The following is a 22,426-nucleotide window of genomic DNA, read 5'->3' as shown; positions in this document are numbered from 1 at the left end:
TTTATCTTATCTTAGCTACTTAAATGTAAAATTTGGTTATCTCCCCCCAACCCCTTCCCATTGTTTTAAACTGTTACCCTACCAAAGCCTTAAGTAAAAGCCTTGTCTCTCACTCCTCTCCCCATTTAATCGCCATACCACTCTGTCCAGTACTGGGAGTAAGCTGGGCCAGTTAAAATCCTAATCAACCATCAATAAATCATAAATCCAGTAGCTGAAGAGGCCACTGACAGCAGTAGCTAGGACAAAGCATACTAGAAAATAAATTCTCGACCTGGGATTTAACTGTGTCCACAGATATAGTTCCCCCAATCATTTCCCCCATTTTTTCTACTTTTTCTATACATCAGTGGAGCAAATACTGGTAATGTGGGGCCAAGTTCAGCCTTTGTCTCAGGCCCCATCTGCATCACACCACTTTACAGAGTCATGGCTTCCGCTGAAGAACCCTGGGAAGTGTAGTTTTTTAAGGGTCCTGAGAGCTATTAAAGGAGACCTCTATTTCTCCTCACAGAGCTTCAATTCTCCAAGTTCCCTGAGAAGAGGCATTGACTGTTAAATTAATTTGAAGACTGTAGCTCAGTGAGGGGAATAGGGGTCACCCAGCAACTCTCGACGCTCTTAACAAACCACTCTTCCCAGGATTCTTCTGGGAACGACAAAATTATTTAAAGTGGCACAATACTGCTTTAAATGGGTAGTGTATATGGGGCCTCAGTCAGATCCCATTGTTCCAACAGCAGAGGGGAAGTGCATTTCCCTGCTCAATTGTTCCATTGAAAAAGAGAAGCATCTGCACTTAGGATGCTCAGTGATACAGTGCAGCCCATTCTGCTCACCATCATCCTTCTGCATGCTGTGTTCTGCATCACTCCTACAACTTCCTTGGCTCTGTGTGCTCTCTTCCCATCACTCCACTTCTTCCTCTGTCCTGTTGGCTACGGAAAGCCATTGTGGCCACATCTGAGCAGCAATACACTATGAGCATCTGCCACAGTGAACTGGATCAAAATTTTGCTGTACTATTGGGATTTATTTTATAATTATATTTGAGTCACAATAATTCGGTGTGGGAGAGAAATCACCTCAAGGTGAAAGACAAAGAGGTCTGACAGCTTTGTTGGATGTTCCAGGTGACCATTTAGCATTTTCTATGCAGTAAGGAATCACTATCCGGTGCAAATTCTAGAAGCAAGGTAGATGTGCTAGCCATTATACAAGCCAACTATACGTGTCAGCTGAAGTAATCATCTCATGGTGCGGGTCATGACAGCATGGGAACCCACAGATGGCTACAAGTACTCCTCCTTTCCTACATTTAACCTGCATATGTCTTTATTATTATGAATATGTATTTATTATGCATATTGCAGTGACCCATGACGGGCCATTTGTGAAGTGGTCTTATCCTTATGTTACCATGGTAACATGGGAAACTATGGAGGGAGGACACAAGTGTCACCTAATCCATGTCTTGTCTTGGGCAGCATAATGTATCTTTATTCCTCAAATGAAGAATCCTAATATCCATCCCTTGAATGTTGTTCAGAAAAAAATTCTGCTAGGTCGTACGGATGACAGCAGGAACAAATATTACTATTATCAGTTACCAACCCCCAGTCTTATTTTATTTTTGGAAATCCCAATTTATGTTCTGGACTGTGAATATATATTTTTTTATTAAAAAAAACCTTACTTGTGCATCCTGTATGTTTTCTTCACTCTGTGGTTCAAACACAGATGCAGCATTTTCTGGTCCAAGTAACCTGCGAGCCATTCTCTCCTCGTAGCTTAAACGCTAAACACAGAGCAAAAGAAAAGGTTAGTTAGAAAAGGCTGTTTAATGCTGTTTGAACTTCTAATTCCTATTCAGCATAACAGAGCTGACTACACGAAGAGATAACTGCAAGACAAGCCCATGAATGTCTTAAAGTATTCCAATACTTGATTTACTCAGGGGATCTCTTCACTGCAGTCAGGAGAACCAAGGAAGGGACACATTAACAAGAATAAAACTAGCTCTGGATTCCATTCCACATGCATGTCTCTCAGGGCTTAGGCCAAGGGAGGACTTATTACAAAACAGGTATGTGGGTGGCGCTGTGGTCTAAACCACTGAGCCTCTTGGGCTTGCTGATCGGAAGGTTGGCAGTTTGAATCCCTGCGATGGGGTGAGCTCCCGTTGCTCTGTCCCAGCTCCTGCCAACCTAGCAGTTTGAAAGCACACAAGTGCAAGTAGATAAATAGGTACAGCTGCGGTGGGAAGGTAAACGGCGTTTCCGTGCGCTCTGGCTTCCATCATGGTGTCCTTTTGCGCCAGAAGCAGTTTAGTCATGCTGGCCACATGACCTAGAAAGCTATCTATGGACAAATACTGGCTCCCTCGGCCTGAAGCGAGATGAGCGCCGCACCCCAATTTACTCTGACTGGACTTTACCTTTATTACTAAACATACAGCTGATCCAGGCAGATATCCACACACACACTGCTTGAGAGTACTTGCAAATTACTAATGGTTGTTACACAATTCAAGCTACCTGATGAATGAATAAACTATAAAATACATGATCTGGGAAGTTAAATAGAAGCTTTAATTCATTTGAGATAGATTCAGCCTGGGCCAATACATAAAGCAAGAGCAATAATAAGTTAGTGTACTACAAGTGTTCTGGGCAAGCTCAATGGGTGCGAAGGTTCAGATCTCAAATCCATTGTCTTTTGGGACAAGATGCATGAAGTGCAACACCACTTCTTTTAAATAGGTGTAAGCAGGGTAAAATCATGGGGTTACTGTGGCAAGTAACAGCCTTGTGTGGAGTTCCTTCTTCTCCTCTTTCAATGTCTAATTCAATGTACCCAGTGTCAATCCAGTTCAATCTACTCAAAATCATAATGTGCTTGCTACCCTCACCTTCTCCTAGATGACTGCTATGGAAAAACATATATTAATGACATACACAGGGTAAGCTGATGTTGACATCAGGGGAAAAGTCAACACAGAAGTGACATATTCAGCGGGACCCTAGTAGTTAACTGTCTGCTACAACATAGTCTGACATACATGGTTGAGATCCTGGTGGTTAAACTAATCTCTCTCACATCCTTGCCATAGGATTTTAGCTTTGACTTTGATCAGGTTATGGCTTTGGCATCAACTGTAAATTACAGGATTACATCCACGAATGGCCCTTGATCAGAAATTAAGCACGGGTGACTCAAGGGCCAATTTATCTCTAAGAAGCCACTCTGTTGCCAGAGCTCAATAGCTCTGGAGGACAGCACTTCAGTGAAATCATTCCCAATTCTGAAATGATTGCCTTTGATATTAAAAGTACTCCTAAATTAACCTAGAGAATGTCTTTCTCAATTGACACAGTTTGAATGGCAGTTTCAACATACATTACAGGTGTTATAGGTGTCACATAATCTCGAGTCTGCATTTGTAAGAAATCAATATTTTAGTGTGGCATCACCTACACTTGGAACTTCCTGCCTACGGACATCAGGCAGGCGTCTTCAACATGATCTTTTAGCACTTGCTAAAATCATATTTATTAGACAAGCCTCCCCAGACATGTAGTATACTGATGTGTGTTGTAATCTGTTTTTAGTTTATTGCTGATTTTTAAAATGTTTTTAATATATAAAATTCATGAAATAAATATTTGATCACACATCAAATAGGTTTTAGAGATGGGCTATAGCTAATTAAATTGGTTTAATGCAGCGGAGACAACATGGTGCCCTCATGTTTTAGTAAAACATGAGCCATACTGGCTTGGACTGATAGGAGTTAAGAGAGAGGGCCCCACATTGGCTATGCCTGGCTTAAGATGCACAAACTGCACGGTAACCAAGCTCAGAGCCATCCAGCTCAGTCACTTAACTTGCAAGCTCCCCTCTGTCAGATATTATACATCTCTTACTTGGTTCCCGTTATGGAGAAGGCTGTCTTTACATCGTAGTTTCCTTTCCAAGTCTTGAATGAGGGCGTCTTTCGTTCCTTGTATCTCTCTGTCAGATGTCTTCTGCACTGGTTTGGTGCTGCTGGTTTGCTTCTTGTACATAGGCTTCGAATAACTGCTAATTTAAGGGGAAAGGTGAAATTGGTAGCTATTTAGAGCTGGATACAAGACATACTACTGAAGGCAGCTCCATTAGAAGTTTGTCTTGCTACTCAGTTGCTGTGCCAGAAGACAACATCAACACCATATGTAGTCACACTGGTAGCCATAGTCACATGTTACTCATGCACAGGATATTACTGCAACTACTTTCAAGTGGGGCTGTGCTTCTAGGCTTCTAGGCTTATGCAGTTTACTGGGTGGCAATGGCACCTGCCACATATTTGACCCCATATTATAATTAATGTTTGGAAGAAGGCACAAGCTATTGGTCCGCCCCTTATTTTCTGGGCATTCTCCAAGCTACTTAATACTAATAGGTACATATACTGAATGTTGCCTCAATAGGTACATACATTGAGTACAATGGTACCTTGGGTTACAAATGCTTCGGGTTACAAACACTTCAGGTTATGAACTCCACTAACCCGGAAGTAGTACCTCGGGCACCGGCAGCACAGCAGCAGTGGGAGGCCCCATTAGCTAAATTAGTACCTCAGGTTAAGAACAGACCTCTGGAACAAATTAAGTTCGTAACCCGAGGTACCACTGTACTGCCAGTAGCTTACTTGTGTCATTTCATTTTCTGCAACCTAGGACTATTTTTTATAGAAAAGAGAGCTAAGTCATGTGCCAACAAGACATCCAGTATGGCCAAAATTGAACTTTAGATTTATTTTTAAGACTGAGACATAAGGAATCTGTCTCTGAACAGATAATTGCAAGGGTATCTTTTTATTTTATGAAGGAAGACTCAGGATTAGCTCTCAATCTGTGAGCCCTGAATTTTTGGCATTTTTAGTTCAGAGCTTCTTGGCAATTCACCCCTAATAATTTCACAGCAGGATTCACCAACACCAGGAATCCTGATTCTACTATATTTGCGTGCTACTTCCCTAAACATTCCACGACTGGGTCTTCTGTCTGTTGTCTCACACTCAACTCCAGTACACATTTACTTGCAATTCCGTCATACTGATTGCAATAGAACTTGATTCCAGGTATGCATACTTAGGGTTGTAGTCCTAGTCTTGGAGGATTATCCACCTCTGAGAACGCAAATAATGGCAAAATGTTTAGCAATTTTACAATGAAAAGCATTAAAGGAATGCAAAGTATTTTATACGTATCATGTATTATGCTGGCTAATGCAGGAATGTGTAACCCTTACAGACAAATTCTTGCCTTTGTAGCACCTGCATTTCAGCCCTATTATGATTAGGAAACACTCCTGCCATTGGCGCTCCTTTGTGCCCTTCAGATATTATGCAGAATATGAATGCCACCGCTTTTCAAAGCACAGCAAGAAAGGGTTGTTTGGAGAGACAAGGAAGGTGGAACATTGCGTTCTGTCTGGGCACTACCAAGAGTTGTCCTTTATTCTGGGAACAAAACACTTATCCTAATTGGTATGAAGCTCGTTTTTCAAGAAAGCTGACTGTCAATAAAACATTTCAAAGAATTTAAGGGTAGCGGGGGAGAGTTTTCATTCTTCAATTTCCCACAATATATTTTCTCCGTTATATATTTGTCTGCTCTAAATATACATTATCAAAACCATAATATACTGGAGAGCAGGAAATATCTCCACTGAGGGATAGATTGTATGCAGGGAATAATTCCACTTGTTTTGTGTAATTTGCTTGGCTTAATTCCTACTCTATGAGGAATTATCGCTAGGGCGGAAATTCATGACATCCTCAGTGGGGAGTAAAAAAAAAGGTAAAGGTAAATGACCCCTAACAGTTAAGTCCAGTCGCGAACAACTCTGGGGTTGCGGCGCTCATCTCACTTTACTGGCCGAGGGAGCCGGCGTACAGCTTCCGGGTCATGTGGCCAGCATGACTAAGCTGCTTCTGGTGAAACCAAAACACAGTGAAAGACTAACTTTGGTTATGATTTAACAGTACAGTCCTAAGCATGTTTTACCCAGAAGTAACTCTTGAGTTCAACTGGACTTGGGTCTGCTTAAGATTGTAGCAAATTTGCTTGGTGGGGGTTGCCCTACTAAAGTCAATCAACACATAAATCAGTCAAGCAGTCCCCCCACCTATTTTCACAAAAAGACAGAGCCACAATTCATGTTTAAAACCTGGAAAAATGTAAGGGATACGTATCTGGCTTAAGATAATTTATCCTGTCTTTAAAAAGGATCCCTTAACAGACATGGCTTTTGTCATACGCCAACCAGGAGGCCAGGGTGGGGAGACTGAGGTGAAGAGCACAGATATAAGCATGCATTTGGGGCCTGGTTTAAGTATCCAACTAAAAAACAGAATGGGACATTCTGCAACTACTTTTATTTTTCAACCATGTTCTGCCTTCTCTTATACTAAGCTTTGGGAAGTCTCATGTCTCATGTCTCATACCACATACCTCCCATCCCTTGGCATTTAGAAAAGCAAAAGCAGACTTTGCAAAATGAAGGGCACTTCTCAAGGTTGCCATTCCTGGTTTCCCCGCCTGTCTCCAGAGTCAACACTTGAAACTGAGTACAGCACATGGGAGCACAGGATGAAACAGGCCAAGGGTTTTCAAGAGCCATACATACACATACTTCAAGGGAAAGAACATACTTACTTTGACTCCACTGAGGAAGGACCTTGGCTATTATAATCAAAGTGGGAGGGCAACACGGAGCAAAGGAATGCCGCAGGGGACTGGTTATGCATGGATGAAATCCTCTGCCCAGATGAGGAGCTAGCAGGAGACTGTGCAGATGCAGGTGTTACGGGAAATGAAGCACTATATGAAGGTGAGGAGAGTGAGATTGGCGAGCTCAGCGATGAAGAGGAAGAAAACTTCTTCTCATTAGGATTACAAGGCTGGATTAGAATGGAAGACTGTTTGGTTTGCCTGCTTGGAAGCGTAGTAGAGGTTTCTGGTCCTGGAGGCTGTGGTTTCCCTTGATATGTATTTTGAGACTGGATAAAATGTTTTGGACGCTCATAGTTAAACATGCTTGGTTGATACATAGAGGACACGGATGGGAGGTTACTGACACTCATGGGGAAGATTTCACAATTGTCCTGTGTTTTAGAAGGTGAAAAAAGGGCTTTGGGTTGGTGGCTGGAAAGAATAAGCTGATAAATTTTGTGGCCTTTCTCGGCTAGGTTCCTGGGTGGAACAGAATCCCTGCCTCAGCAGAGTGTGGCTGTCTTGAAGATGGCAATTCCTTTAGGAAAACAATACAAATAAAAAATAAATGGCATGCCACAATGACTAGCAAAAGGTCATGTAGACTTATCAGACTGGAAGGTTGCCCAACCCTGACAAAACATAACGTCTTGTACCTAAAGTATCCTGGAGGTATACCTGTCTAACCTCTTTTCCCCCTGCTAATTCTTTATTAAAAGTTTTCCGCTTTACATGCTTTTGAAAGTTCTGCTCTCCAAAATACAATAGTGAATACACTTGCTTTAATATACTGTACAGTTACTTTTCTTGGATTACCCCTATAGCTACCATTAAAAGATACTAGCCCATTAAATAAATGATCACAGTGTTCAGCATACAATGTAGCGGTCAATGACTGGAGACCCCCCCAAAAAAGCAAAACTTTGGTTCCATAAATGACCTATGATTATAGAATGTTAACACTAATTTTCCATGGAGGCTTCACAACTTGTGTGAAAGTAAAAGGTATGTACAATGAACAAGCACCAATCTTGTCTTCATTAAAAGGGATGCTTCTAGCTGCTGTGTGTCAGAAGAAAGCATAAGCAGATCAGAAAAAAATTATTTTTTTCAAAGCTGAGAACACTAAAGCTGCTTTAATGCATCTCACATAAATTGACTTGAATTCAGTTTTTAAAAAGTTACAGAATATGCTAGTATATTAGGGTTAACATAACATGGCTCCTCACTAACATACTGTTAGCCTTCTCAACAACCAAGATTTCTTTTTGCTGTAATTTTACAGCTATAGATACAAGTTCTAACCAGAAAATGTGTGTTGATCTCACATTGAAATTAATTGGGTGAGTGAGCTTGCCTTTTTCCGGCTTGTGCTAAACCTACAGAAATTTATATACAGTACACAACTAAATAAATTTAGCCACCCAGAGTGGCTGGGAAAACCCAGCCGGATGGGTGGGGTTTTAAATAATAATAATAATAATAATAATAATAATAATAATAATAATAATAATTAAAGCCAAGTAGTCATTCCAAGTAGTTCCTTGGAAGCTAATGGGTCATCTGGGAAATTAAAAGTTTAGACCTCACTTTCAGATTTAGAGTCCAGTTTCATCAACAATTTATAGAGAACTACCAAAATCAGTGAGCAGCAAATATGCAGAAACAACTTTAATTATGTAAGATTTATAGATTACAATTACCTAATTAACCACAACTTTTTGCAACCCACAAAAGATAAACCTTATACAGGAGATTATGTTCACCCAATTCATTTTCTGTCCGAACTAGCAGTCACCCTCAGCCACATGCTCATATGGATGTTACAAGAAGCAAGCATTTACAGATTTAGTTAGCAACAATTCCTATTAACATGACTCTTCATATGCAAACTGTAAGCTATAGATAAAGAGGAAGTTTTATTTTTTAAAACTGAGCAAAAATTCAGGAAGTTGCTTATGGGAAATACTTAAATCAATACAACCAACAATTAATGTGTTACTGTATAGCAAACCCTTTAGGTGCTTCCAGACAGGGATTTGTACTGAGTAGTTGGCAATTTTTTAGAAAACTTAATTAGATATACAGTATAGATATATTTTAAACCCAGATAGGGTAAATCCTGATGAGGTTGGGGGAAGCATACAAGCTGCCATTCTTATATTAACAATGTTGTGTGAAAACCGCAAAAAATGCATACATCAAGAGCACCCATCCCACAAGCACCTGTCTGCAAGCTCCCAAATCTCATGCATGCCACTGGGTTTTTTTTAAAAGTGAAAAGACCTCTAGGAGGAAGGTTGAATAGGAGTAGGGGGGGGGGGGAGAGCTACTTAACCCTTTCTCCATCAGCTATTTTTCCAAATCAAAAACTACCAGCAGAGCAGCTGTTTCCCCCTGCCGAGTCCCAGATCAGCTGTTTTGCTATATATATTTGTGTGTGTGTAAATACAGTACATTGTCTTCCTTTCACTGGAGAACTTAAAGAAGGTACCATGAGGTCATACATTCCCCAGTGAGATCAAATTATTAAGGGGAGGGGGGTGCGCTGTATAAAGCCTTTTCCTTTCGATATTTAAAAGAAGATGCAACCCTAAGTAAATAATTATGAAAAAGAAAGCAACAAGTCTCCTACTTCTTCCTCTTTGCACATTTCAGGAATGCAAGACAAAATCACCTTTAAGTCGGCATGGCGAAGAAGGCTGAACACTTTAATACTACACCACCTACTCTTCCTCCCCACCCCTGCTATAAAGCTTGCAAGGTGTCCCCCAGACCCCAAAACAAACCGAGCCGGTGAGAGCCTAATATAATTGACTTTGCTATTTACACATATCCTACTGAGCACAAATACAAAACGTTCCCTTTCCAACTCATCTTAAAAGAGAAGGTTCCACTGCACCTCGCATCCATTACTAACAGCGAGATCCTAAACGAGTTTTTACTCAAAACTCTCGCTTGGCTCTGTGGGTCTTAACTCTCTACAAGATCCACTTTTTGGAGCCTAACGCAATACTTGCATGCTAAGCACTCGGGATCCTCTCTAAAGCGACGCACTTACCGCTCCAGCGGTTTAAAAGCAAGGCGGGAGGGGAGGAACAAAAGAGTCTTACCTGTTGTCGAAAGATGGTGTCACCTGAGGTGTTTTTAACCAGTGCTGGTGGGGGAAGCCAGCCATTCACTAACACAGACTACAATCATAGTAGCTCTCTGCTTAGTATTAATAAGGCCAGTGACTTTTATCTGCTGCCAAATAATGACATCCGATGTGCCCGCTTGTCCACCTACCCAGGCTAAGGTGTCAGAATAAAAGTCCCCCGCCCTACCACGGTCATCTCTCCTTAGGTAGGACATAGGCTGCCCAGCGATTCTGTTAGGCAAGCCGATATATCGTGCATATTTATTCTTGTAAACCCCAAGGGATTCAATCAGGCTTACTCCCGAGTAGCCGTGCACAAGACCGCCTGCCACTTTAAAACCGTTGCACAAGTCTCTTGGTCGGGGGCGCCTGTCATGGACGTAGCCAAGATTTATTGGGGGTGGGGAGGCCTTGCGTGGGGGTGGGGGCAGAACCAAATTATCTGCGATGCAATTGGTCAGTTAGTTTAGTTGGTAATTTTTATTTATTTACTTGATGGGGGCAGCTGTCCCCCTCCCCGCCCATGGCGCCTGCGCGGGCAACGATACTGGGAGGGGAGAAAGAAAATCAAGGAAAAACGTCCTACTGGGAGCAAGCGTAACTTTTAACATGTTCGTATATAGCACGTGGATTTGGGAGAGGACAGACTAAAATAAAGTAAGTTTGGTGAGAAAGGCTCCCTTAAAACAGAAAGAAAAAAGAACACATTTGCAAGAGAAGTGCTCCCAACTGCTAACACAACTTTCCATTCATGGATTCAGGCTGCGGTACCGGCCAACTCACTGAAGGCCCCCCTCCCCCCCGGGAAAAAGACGCCCACCGATCTTCACCGGGACTTCAATTCAAAGCAAATTGCAGCTCACAGCCTACCGAGCCCGGAATAGCCTCGAACTAATCCCACCGCCCCAAGGGCATCCTCGGGAGCGTTACCATTCCTGCGCACCCGGATGCTCTGCGGTTCCAACTGCGCCTAAGTTTTGCACATAATCTGGCTCCAACTTCAGCGGGCCTCTTCCAAGAGAACAGCGGTGCTGAACCGGGTGAACTTTCCGAACCAAAACCCGGCTCTGGAGGAAAAGCTAAAATTATGATCTAACTGGGCAAAGCGGGTTGGCTCAAGGCAGCTAAGAGAAGGTACGACCTGAAGCTGCTCCACCTGTCTGTGGAAGCATAGGCGCGAAGGTGAAGAAGTGAAGAAGAGTTTAACGAGGCAGAATAAACTAGTGCGCTGGATTAGCCCTTCTCGCAAATTGAGCAGCCCCTTCGAAATAAAACACCCCCCCCCCATTCCAGCCGTCGAAGGGACTTTGATTCTGAAGCGGAGACAAGGGGAGATTGTGTCACACCCGATCAGATTTCCAACCTAGCCCTGCTGGCGCTCCTTTTGTTCAAGTACCCCTCTGACCTTCCTCCCTCACAGGGAGTCTCGGCAGACGGTTCCAACCGACGAGGTGTCTGGATGCTTAGCTTATGGTGGAGAGACGTGAAAGAAAGCCTCGCTTTCCCACCCAATTCACACAACCACCTTGTTTAAGCGCAGAAAAAACGAAAACGGCCAGAGGCTTGTGATCCCCCCCCTCTTCTCTGGGCATCTAGTCTCGGATTTCCTTCACAATACACAGGCAGCGAGGCTTCTTCCCTTCCTCCTAGGAGAAGTTCCTGCCTAGGTTTCCGCGCAGAGATTTGCACGGAAATCTTGAACTCCTTTAAAGGGGTTCGACTGCAGCATTACAATCCAGACTTGCACAAAATGCCCCTGATTTGACATTTTCAGAATGCCCCTGTTAAAAGGCCAACCTATTATTTAGTGGCATGTGCACTGAGGTCTCCAGATATGGCTATATATATATATATATATAGCTCAGAAGTATTTTTCATAAACAGTGCTTAGAAGGCATTCCAAGTCTTGCATTGTTTATTAATTTAATAAAGCGTTTATAGCCCACCTTTTGGGAGAGGGATGACCAAAGTAGCTTAGAAACAACTTGATTTAAAATCCATACAACTGGTAAAAACAGATTCATTGCTGCTATGAGCTGAAGAAAAACAACAACTACAACTGGTAAAAACAAAATAAATGCCAGCGAAAAGCCGTAGAAGCCATTGTGATTGTTCAGCCTAGTTCAAATAACCCCAAAGGCTTTTCTGAATCATTAAGTTTGCTCATTGGCATTGAGGTGGGTGTGCAGACCTCTTTAGGAAGAGCATCCCACTAATATGATGCTGGAGTGGCAAAAGTCCAGCTGTGCAACCACAAATCATAAGAAACAAAGCTTGTATAGAAATTGGCAGCCTTTACAATAGACCGGTAGTGCCTGGCTTCTGAGAAACCCGTTGGCCCTCCAGTTGTCATTGGACTCTCCACCAGCACCATGCAGCACGGCCAATGGTAAGGATTGGAGTTGGGAGTCCAATGCCGTCGGAGGACAACAGGTTCCCTAGCCTTGTTTTAGGGTGCACTAAACTGGGTTTAGGCTCATGGGTGGTGCTGTGGTCTAAACCACAGAGCCTAGGGCTTGCCAATCAGAAGGTCAGCGGTTTGAATTCCTGCGACGGGGTGAGGTCCTGTTGCTCGGTCCTTGCTCCTGCCAACCTAGCAGTTCGAAAGCACGTCAAAGTGCAAGTAAAGGTAAAGGTACCCCTGCCCATATGGGCCAGTCTTGACAGACTCTAGGGTTGTGCGCTCATCTCACTCTAGAGGCCGGGAGCCAGCGCTGTCCACAGACACTTCTGGGTCACGTGGCCAGCATGACGAAGCTGCTCTGGCGAACCGGCACCTGAGCAGTACACGGAAACACCGTTTACCTTCCCGCTATAAAGCGGTACCTATTTATCTACTCGCACTTAAGGGTGCTTTCGAACTGCTAGGTGGGCAGGAGCTGGGACCGTGCAACGGGAGCTCACCCCGCCGCGGGGATTCGATCCGCCAACCATGCGATCGGCAAGTCCTAGGTGCTGAGGTTTTACCCACAGCGCCACCCGCGTCCCTCAAAGTGCAAGTAGATTAATATATAATAAATTATTATTATTACTATTATTATTATTAATCAAAGTGCAAGTAGATTAATAATAATAATAGGAATAATAATTTATTATTTATTATTATTTATACCCTGCCCATCTGGCTGGGTTTCCCCAGCCACTCTGGGTGGCTTCCAACAAAACACTAAAATACAATAACCTATTAAAAGCTTCCCTAAACAGGTACCTAAATAGGTACCGCTCCATTGGGAAGGTAAACAGCGTTTCTGCGTGCTGCTCTGGTTCCCCAGAAGCAGCTTAGTCATACTGACCACATAACAAGTTGTACGCTGGCTCCCTCGGCCAGTAAAGTGAGATGAGCACCGCAACCCCAGAGTTGTCCACATCTGGACCTAACGGTCAGGGGTCCCTTTACCTTTGAACTGGGTCCAAATGCAACCCGGTCACAAATATCACTTTCCATGCATTATCCAATACATTCTCCACTGTAGTAAAGCATGTTCACTTCCTGTCCAAAGGTTCTATCTTGGGCTGCATACCTAAGCATGCTTACATGAAAGTAAAGCCAACTGAAAATCACTGGGCTTTGCTTCTGAATAAACATGTTAGGTTTAGGCCATTTAATCTGCAGTTTCACATTGCATGCTTTGAGCTACAGAAGAATAACAACTTCTGTGCTACAACTGGAGGAGGTGAGAAGTTCCATCCAGGAACAAACAGGAATGAGAAATTGTCTGTAACTGAGGTCAGCCAAAAGCTAAAGGTTTATTCCCCCAATTTCCACTACAAATAACAGTTCCAATGTTACACCCTAAATTCACTAAATTTGCAGTTCAAAAGAATATGTTAATGTAGTATTGCTTTGATCTAGATTGGTAGCGAAGGAAAAAGTTTAAATGCGTAAACCAAAAGTACCGACTTCCTTTTTGTATTGTTTATCTTTTTCAGAGAAAACTACCATATTAAGGTTCTGATTAGAAATGTAAAATTAAGCTCACATACCAGTACTTTGGACACGCATTCTATCAAGCAAGCATTAATTGGGTACCGATTAGCATAAAATTCCACCTAAAGAAAATAGTGATTATGAAAAGGAAACTGGCTATGTAACTGAAACCAAGCCTTTTCAGTCAAAAGTCAGAATTAGCAGGCATGGAAGGAAACTGTAGTATAACCATCAGCTTCATAAAGCCTGTATGCTCTAATGTGTAAATAAAGATTAATACGGAAATACAAGACTCCAGTATCCAACTCTTCTAAAAACAACCCTGTAAAAAGTCATCCTGAACTTGCCATCACATTGCCATCACAATGTTGAAACTAGAAAATAAAGCCTGGCCCAAAACATATTTATGCCAGAGACAGAAAACAACCACTACTACAGTACTATTATCATATGATGGCCACCTCATGAGAGATCTGGTTGTACTTTCAGGTATCATAAGGAATTAGGACATTCTACAACTCTGGATTTCTAAAATTCTAAAGAGTCTCATAGTTCCTTAAAGGCTTATTACAACATTAGCTATGGCACACAATAAATCTGTTAAGGAGCTAGAAGACCCTACACATGTCTACTCAGAAGTCAGTCATATTAAGTTCAATGGGACTTTTTCCCAGGTAAGTATATAGGACTGGAGACTTATTCAGCTATTTCCCTTGGAATTTCCCTTATTCAATCATTTCCCTTGGAATTAGGCTTGTGAAGAATTCCAATGACATCCCACGTATGGATTAATGCATAATGCATTTTGCCAGTCCGAAGCACACAAATTTACAGGCTTAAATATTTCACAACGTTATACTAGACCTAGATATACCTTCTTCTTTATGATCTGGACAATTTATTATTGGCTGCCTACCAACCTTACTGTACGCTTGTGAAACATGGACCACTTATAAATGCCATCTCCAACTCCTCGAAAGATTCCATGAACAGTGTCTCCAAAAGAAATTACACATCACTTGGGAAGACAAACTAATAACAGTGTACTGGAAGAAGCAAAGATCACCAGTGTTGAAGCAATGATTCTTCAACATCAGCTTTGTTGGACTGGTCATGTTGTGTGGATGCCTGATTACCGTCTTCCAAACTAAAAAATGGAAAGCGTAATGCTGTAATGCTACGAGTGATCGCCAAAGAAGAGAAGAAGAAGGTGAAGGTGGAATTCAAGGTGATGGCGTATACCCACAAAGTTCTAAACATCTTAGGATCTAAACAACTGAATAATGCCTCTCCCTGCACCAGCCTGCCCATTATTTTAGTTCTGGAGTGGAGGCCCTTCTCATTGTTCTACCAATCAGCTGAAGTGCATTATGTGGTGCCATGGGATAGGGCATTCTTTGTGGTGGCATCCTAGCAAGAGAATATCCTCTTCCTAGAGTCATGACTGGCATTGGGATTTTGGTGCCAGGTGAAAACTCATGTTTGCCAGGGGGTTTGCGAGATTATTAGGAAATATGTTGCTACTGCAAGTGAAGAGCATGAGTTGTGGTTCTTTGGGCAAGTGAAGAGCCCAGGTTGTGGTTCCGTATTTTATACTGCTTTTATAAGTTTCATTGAATTAAGTCTTATCATAGTGCTGTCTTCCTGTTTTATTATATTGTAAGCCACCCTGAGATGATACGATGTTAGATAAAAAAACCAAATTGGTTTAAAGAACCAAATCAAAAATTTGGTGTCATCAAAATTAAAAGAAACAGTTTTTTTTATTTCTAATTTATAGATAGCCATGCTGTTGAAATTAATTTTATAGAGGTGTAAATCATTCCACTGGGAGCTCTTGACTCATTTGTAGTGGTGCATTCAGAACAGGTAATTGTTTTTAAAATGTTGATTACCAAATTTAAAAATAGGATATTCCACTCAACTGAACTACTCATTGCTTTTTATCCCAGGAAACGGACATTCTTGAGGCAAATATATTATCTCAATGAAGTGTTAGTTCTCAAGTTAACTTGACATGGGTTCAGGTATTTATTTTAGTTTTATGCATAGACAATAATTTTCTATAGTTTTTCTTTTTCTTTCTTTTTGCTACAGTGCTCATCTTTTAACCTCAGAGAGCATAATTAGTTTTAATTTGAGTCATATTTTGGAAAATCTGTGGCCAGATGAAAATGTTTGCAGCTGTGCTTACCATTATTGTGCTGTACCCTACCACTGAATTAAAGGGTCTGTATTCAACAATGGGACATGGGTGGCGCTGTGGGTTAAACCACAGAGCCTAGGACTTGCCGATCAGAAGGTCGGTGGTTCAAATCCCCGCAACGGGGTGAGCTCCCGTTGCTCGGTTCCTGCTCCTGCCAACCTAGCAGTTCAAAAGTATGTCAAAGTGCAAGTAGATAAATAGGTGCCGTTCTGGCGGGAAGGTAAACGACGTTTCCGTGCGCTGCTCTGGTTCGCCAGAAGCGGCTTAGTCATGCTGGCCATGTGACCCGGAAGCTGTACGCCGGCTCCCTTGGCCAATAAAGCGAGATGAGCGCCACAAGCCCAGAGTCAGCCATGACTGAACCTAAGATCAGGGGTCCCTTTACCCTTTACTTTATTCAACAACCTGCCTGACTTTTGTGGATAACTCATCCAAATTAAAATGTCAATGAACATATAAAGCTAGGTGCCTCTGCAATTGCATGGCTAGACTAGAAGGTCAATTTGTCTGCAGGCAAACCAGAAACTGTGCTTCCAAAATTCATATCCTATAGATCTGGGGTAATTTTTTGGAGGGGGAGAGTATTGTTTGCAGTGATTTATAGTGGAAGCAGTTCCTACAGTTGAGTAGAAGAGTTATTAGAATATTTGCTTTGACTTACCTATGATATGAGTTATCTGAAGTTTCTTCATAAATGTCACTAAAATCCTTGCTCTCGTCACCATAGTTTCGCCACCAGGAACTTGCAGGTTCCTCTGGACTTGATGAGCCAGAAGACTTTTGTAGTGTAACACTGGAAGGTTTGTTGTCTACATCACTTCCCATTCCTACACATTGGCTGTTTGGTGTAGAGAGGACGTTCATTGTGGCTGGTGTAGCTGACAGTGAGGGAGCCACTTCAAATCCTTCAATCTCCTCTGTTCCTGAAAAGCACAATTTAGATATACAGTAAAACCAAAAGCACTGACTCACACCATTGTATTATTGTCTAGTTTGGGGTGGGAAAGTGATTTCTAAAGAGCCATATTGTAAATCTCTCTAATCTCTTTACTCATCAGGGAAATTCCACCGTATCTTCTTGATGAAAAGGATTTGCATATTTTGAGTGAAACTAAAACAACTAAAACTATTTATAAACTGACAGTTCTTATCTGAAAAGAGAGAAACTAAGGATGGGAATCCTTGTGGAATCCATTACAGAATCCAGAAATAATAATAAGAGCAGGCTTTTAAAGAAATAAAAAAAGAGAACGTTAGGGACTGTAAAGAAACACAAAAGCGTCTTGTACTGTCTTTGAATTGCACCAAACAAATCTCCATTGATATGCCTTGATTTAGATTTAGTTAATTAAAGCAAAGTATACATATTATTCTTTGGAAAACTCAGAACAACTTGCATGGAAGTCCAAGGCTATCAGTACTGAGCAATGCAAGGCTTGCTTAGCTTTTATGTTAACTGCTTAACACGCCCTCCGTTAATTCTCTAGGCCAGGGGTCAGCAAACTTTTTCAGCACGGGGCCAGTCCACTGTCCCTCAGACCTTGGGGGGGGGGGCAGACTATATTTTCAAGGGGAAAAAAGAACAAATTCCTATACCCCACATATAATCCAGCGATGCACACATTTTACTCATGTAAAAACACGCTGAGTCCCAGACCGTCCGTGGGCTGGATTTAGAAGGCAATTGGGCTGGATCCGGCCCCCAGGCCTTAGTTTGCCTACCCATGCTCCAGGCACTCGGTTTTCAGAAAGTGTTTTTAGACCAGGCAAGTTGTGTGTCTAAAGCTTCAGTAGATATATTTAAAAACAATCGTTTTTAGCTTTCAGGTTGTGTATATATAGTCTGATCATTTTGCTGTGCTGCACAGCTGGCAACAAGCTATTCCAGGCTTAAATAACGCTGTTTTGCACGAGTGGGAAATAGAAGTCATCCTTCCAGAGAAGAAACAGCATCCTACCCTCCCACCAAAACTGAGAGGGAGAAGAATCTGCAATTACCTTGGGAAACAAAAAGGTGTGCACTGGAGGCTACTGCACCAAACTCATTTTCAGCAATGCATTTAAATATTCCAGAATCTTCAGGAAATGCTTCTGTAATCACTAAGGTGCAAACTTCCTCTGGAAGGAGGAAATAGCTGAATGAGACACTTAAAAATGAATTTTTAAACATTGCCATATTACCATTTCTCCCATACTACCAGTGGGAATTGACCTAATTTTCCATAGAACTGAGATTTTATTGCTGGAAAGAAAGTACATCTTGGGTAAAAAGGCAGCACTATAGAAGTTCATGGTTTATTCTGGCAGTTAAGGCATGATTATTCTTATAATTTGAAGCAGATTCTGTTGTCACTTTGTTCACAATATTAAGTAAGACTACTTTCCTGCTTTTGAATTATGGTGCTGGAGGAGACTCTTGAGAGTCCCATGGACTGCAAGAAGATCAAACCTCTCCATACTGAAGGAAATCAACCCTGAGTGCTCACTGGAAGGACAGATTGTGAAGCTGAGGCTCCAGTACTTTGGCCACCTCATGAGAAGAGAAGACTCCCTGGAGAAGACCCTGATGTTGGGAAAGATGGAGGGCACAAGGAGAAGGGGACGGCAGAGGACGAGATGGTTGGATAGTGTTTTCGAGGTTACCAGCATGAGTTTGACCAAACTGCGGGAGGCAGTGGAGGACAGAGGTGCCTGGCGTTCTCTGGTCCATGGGGTCACGAAGAGTCGGACACGACTAAACGACTAAACAACAACAACAACAACACTTTCCTAAGGCAGTTCGCAAAAAATAATTCATGATTTTAAACAAATTCAATTATGACAAAATAAAATGAATAGGCAAGGTCTAATTAAATAGCAACTGCAGAGCCTTTAAAACAGCAAGAATACGTGTGTTTAATCTAAATGTAAGCCTCTGCAAACGTTAACCCCATTCAACCTTTGAGAATGGACTCAGGAGGCCACCGTACAAATGCAGGCTGGTGAATGTAGAACGTGGTTTGCCTTCATGAAAACGGCTGTGAAGGGATGACACAAATTATTACTTTCTGTGTACAAATACCACTGCAATTCAAGGTATACTTACATGGGAGTAAACTAATTCAAGTAATTAAATTAAGTAATTAAGTAATTTAATGTTAATAGGTAATTAAATGGGACTGACTTCAAAGCATTGAGCTAGACACCAACACACCTCTTTACTAGTACAGCTAGGCTACAGGCATATAAGAAGTCGAGTCTTATGTGCACTTTGTTGCTTGCTATTGTGTCACTTTTACACAGAAGGCCGCAGAATTTCTTACTGATGATACAGCATACAGCTTGCTGAGCAATATCTCTCAGATGCAGCAAGAAATATCTGCACACCAAAGCAGATTCTGTGCATGTTGTAACTAATGCAGGGACACTTCTGTATTGCTGCGCTCAGCTAAGCCTCATTCTACTGACTGGATGCACATTCTCATCTGGGGTCACTAGTTGTTGGATGTGCCTGGTTTTCAGCAACTAGTTCCCTCCTAGTCCTTTAGAATTACTTACCAGGGGTCAGGGATGAACAAGCCTCTGAAACACACACACACAGAGAGAGAGAGACAGAGAGAGCGAACATCAGTATAGACAATGGCTTAATTGTTATGCTCAGGACAAAGTTCCTAGCAGTAAGAGCTGTTCAACAAGCTGAATACACACTAGTAAATACACTAGTAAATACTGTTGCAAGATACATAACCTAATAAATATACTATACTGATAGTCCTACTGATGAAAAACGCATCTGTCAGTGGAGCCTCTTGAAGATGTATGTGGAATGTCATTTAATATGAGGGACATACGAGATGAGGCTTGATTCTGGTACTGGTGCAGTTTGAAATGCCATGCAGGCTTAGCATTTCATAATAGCCTTCTTATCAGTTTATAATCTGTGCTTCTTGTCATCCAATACAACCTATTTGTTTCTCATTTTAATGACTGTCCCACTTCCTTTCCCCAGGGTTGCACAGTCCCACCTGTTTTTACCTCCAGCAGGTGGGCTGGAGGAGGGATGCATTGTTGGAAAAGAGTTGAAACTGAGAGAGCGTGCTTGAAGTCTGGGAAAAGCACAGAGTAGAGGTTAGATTGCTGCTCTTATTCAGTACTGATCTCCAGTGCCTCAGCTTATACTGCATATCAAATATGGTTTGAGACAAAGCCACTTAAGCAAACACTTAAACAATAGTCAATACTATTAGGTTTTGACCTTGGGTTTCAATCAAATTATACCAAGAATGCAATCTGTACTGCATTTCAATCAATGGAAAGACTATTGATCTTAATAGTTTAATGAAGCCTACTGAAAATGAAGATCTGAAAGACACAAGCTGTGAACCTTAAGATACAACTAAGCACTTATTTCCTTGCCAGCATTACTAGACCTGTTGGCCTTCCATGAGGCTGTAGAGGAAAATTAGTTTTCTGTCAACCCTAGGCTAGCATTAGGCCCCAAAACAACAGGAATACACAATAGTTTAATTGTTGTTTTACGTATGTATCTGTGGTAGACGGAGACATTTGCATATAATTTTGCTTGAGCAATTTTCTTCATTCTTTCTGTCTTAATTAACTAGAAATCAAGAATGTGTGGGCACATTAATTCATTTGCAGTACAAAAATGTAGTTTCTCTCAGTCTGGAATTAGACATGCTTGTCCTCCACATGCTTTTAATCTAGATTAAGGTTACCAGACGTCCCCGTTTCCTGGTGACAGTCCCTGGATTTACAAATCAGTCCCCATACAAAATCCATTGACATTGAAAAGTGTCCCTGGATTCATTGAAAACAATCTAGATTGATTTCAGATCTTGTTGTCCAAAGAGGGTACATGATATGTGTTTGAAAACCTTCCCCTTGAAATGGAGATTGCGATCTTGCTATACGCTACCTACAACGTTGGGCATCTTTGGACACACACACCTACTGTCAAGACTCAAGACCACCTGCATCTATTTTGATCTTGTTTCAAATGGACACACTATGAGGTAATGCAGAATAAATCTGCAGTGAGCTTTTATTTTCAGAAATAAACTGGTTTCTCAATAAGTGCTTTTCAAGGGCAAAAAAATCTAGATTGTGTGTGGACTATGTAGAAAAAAACCAAATACTAGAATTCTAGAATAAAATGTCACACGTACACAGCCTAAGGTCATGGGCCACACTTTTGAAAGATACATTACCAAAAGGGCAATATAAAAACTTTTTAGGGGCTAACTAGATATTATGCAGACATCTGGCTGCTGCCAATCTACATGTCTCTTCCCAATATCATCGAAACTCCTTAGCAAAAGAAAACACATGAAAAGGCATTGGCTCAGCATGCCTCTATCCCTGTTCCCATTCATTGGCTGGTACTTGCAGAGAATGGGGAAATACTGAACAGGACCATAGCTGTCAAGTGTCCCTTATTTGAAGGGACAGTCCCTTATTCCAGCACCATGTCCCGCTGCTGTCCCTTATTGATAGTAAGGTAAAGGTACCCCTGCCCGTACGGGCCAGTCTTGACAGACTCTGGGGTTGTGCGCCCATCTCACTCAAGAGGCCAGGAGCCAGCGCTGTCCGGAGACACTTCCGGGTCACGTGGCCAGCGTGACATCGCTGCTCTGGCGAGCCAGAGCCGCACACGGAAACACCGTTTACCTTCCCGCTGGTAAGCGGTCCCTATTTATCTACTTGCAGCCGGAGGTGCTTTCGAACTGCTAGGTTGGCAGGCGCTGGGACCGAGCAGCGGGAGCGCACCCCGCCGCAGGGATTCGAACCGCCGACCTTTCGATCGGCAAGTCCTAGGTGCTGAGGCTTTAACCCACAGCGCCACCTGCGTCCCATTCCCTTATTGATGGATGTCCCTTAAATGTCCCTTAAATGATGCCCCTTAAATTTCAAAGGAAGCAGCTCCCCTCCCTGCCTGCCGGCCAGGGAGGAGGGAGGCTCCAACTGTGTTGCTTGGCTGTGTTGCTCACCCAATAAGAAGTCTAAGAATGACTGGGGGGTGGAGCTTTCATGCCTTGTGTGTGGCTAGTTAATGCAAGCTGAGGGGTTTTTTGAATGCTAGACGCCATTTTGTTGCACGTGCTGCTGCAAACTTTGCAGTGCAAAGCCAGGCCGGGGAGCCATCTTAAGTTGAGGCTGCATAGGCCTTGTGGTGCATGTGATTCAGATTCTATTCAATTGAACCTCTGGTTACAAAGTTGGTTGGACAGTGTTCTCGAAGCATGAGTTTGACCAGACTGCAGGAGGACAGGAAGACTGGAGTGCCTGGAACAGGTGAGGCTGCTTCCCTTATTTTCAAGGCTGCTGGTCCCATATTTTCAAATCTGTAAGTTGACAACTATTGGCTGCTTAAGTCTCATTGACTTCAACAGGAT

The 22,426-nt window shown here is 42.3% G+C and overlaps 1 protein-coding gene across 40 annotated transcripts in view; it reads right to left on the bottom strand.

Moving 5' to 3' along the window:
* The window catches only part of MYOT (myotilin), a 55,854-nt gene that overhangs the window by 7,503 nt on the left and 25,925 nt on the right, over window positions 1–22,426 (bottom strand). For 12 of the 40 annotated variants that reach the window (XM_083728462.1, XM_083728434.1, XM_083728460.1 and 9 more), the window contains 6 exons: window positions 19,572–19,595; window positions 18,033–18,152; window positions 16,696–16,957; window positions 6,705–6,869; window positions 3,927–4,083; window positions 1,697–1,798 (listed from right to left, as the gene is read on the bottom strand). In XM_083728462.1, coding sequence (XP_083584588.1) covers window positions 1,697–1,798; window positions 3,927–4,083; window positions 6,705–6,869; window positions 16,696–16,957; window positions 18,033–18,152; window positions 19,572–19,595 — 830 coding nt within the window. Of the gene's footprint in view, window positions 1–1,696; window positions 1,799–3,926; window positions 4,084–6,704; window positions 7,300–9,099; window positions 9,801–9,874; window positions 11,419–16,695; window positions 16,958–18,032; window positions 18,153–19,571; window positions 19,596–22,426 lie in introns of those variants that run through there. The other 28 variants (XM_083728439.1, XM_083728437.1, XM_083728440.1 and 25 more) reach the window with 15 other exon arrangements.

This window comes from Podarcis gaigeae (assembly GCF_964106915.1).
Source record: "Podarcis gaigeae genome assembly, chromosome: 2".
Lineage (NCBI taxonomy): Eukaryota > Metazoa > Chordata > Lepidosauria > Squamata > Lacertidae > Podarcis > Podarcis gaigeae.
Note: the sequence above shows the minus strand (reverse complement) of the source record. Positions and strands in the feature narration are given on the sequence as shown.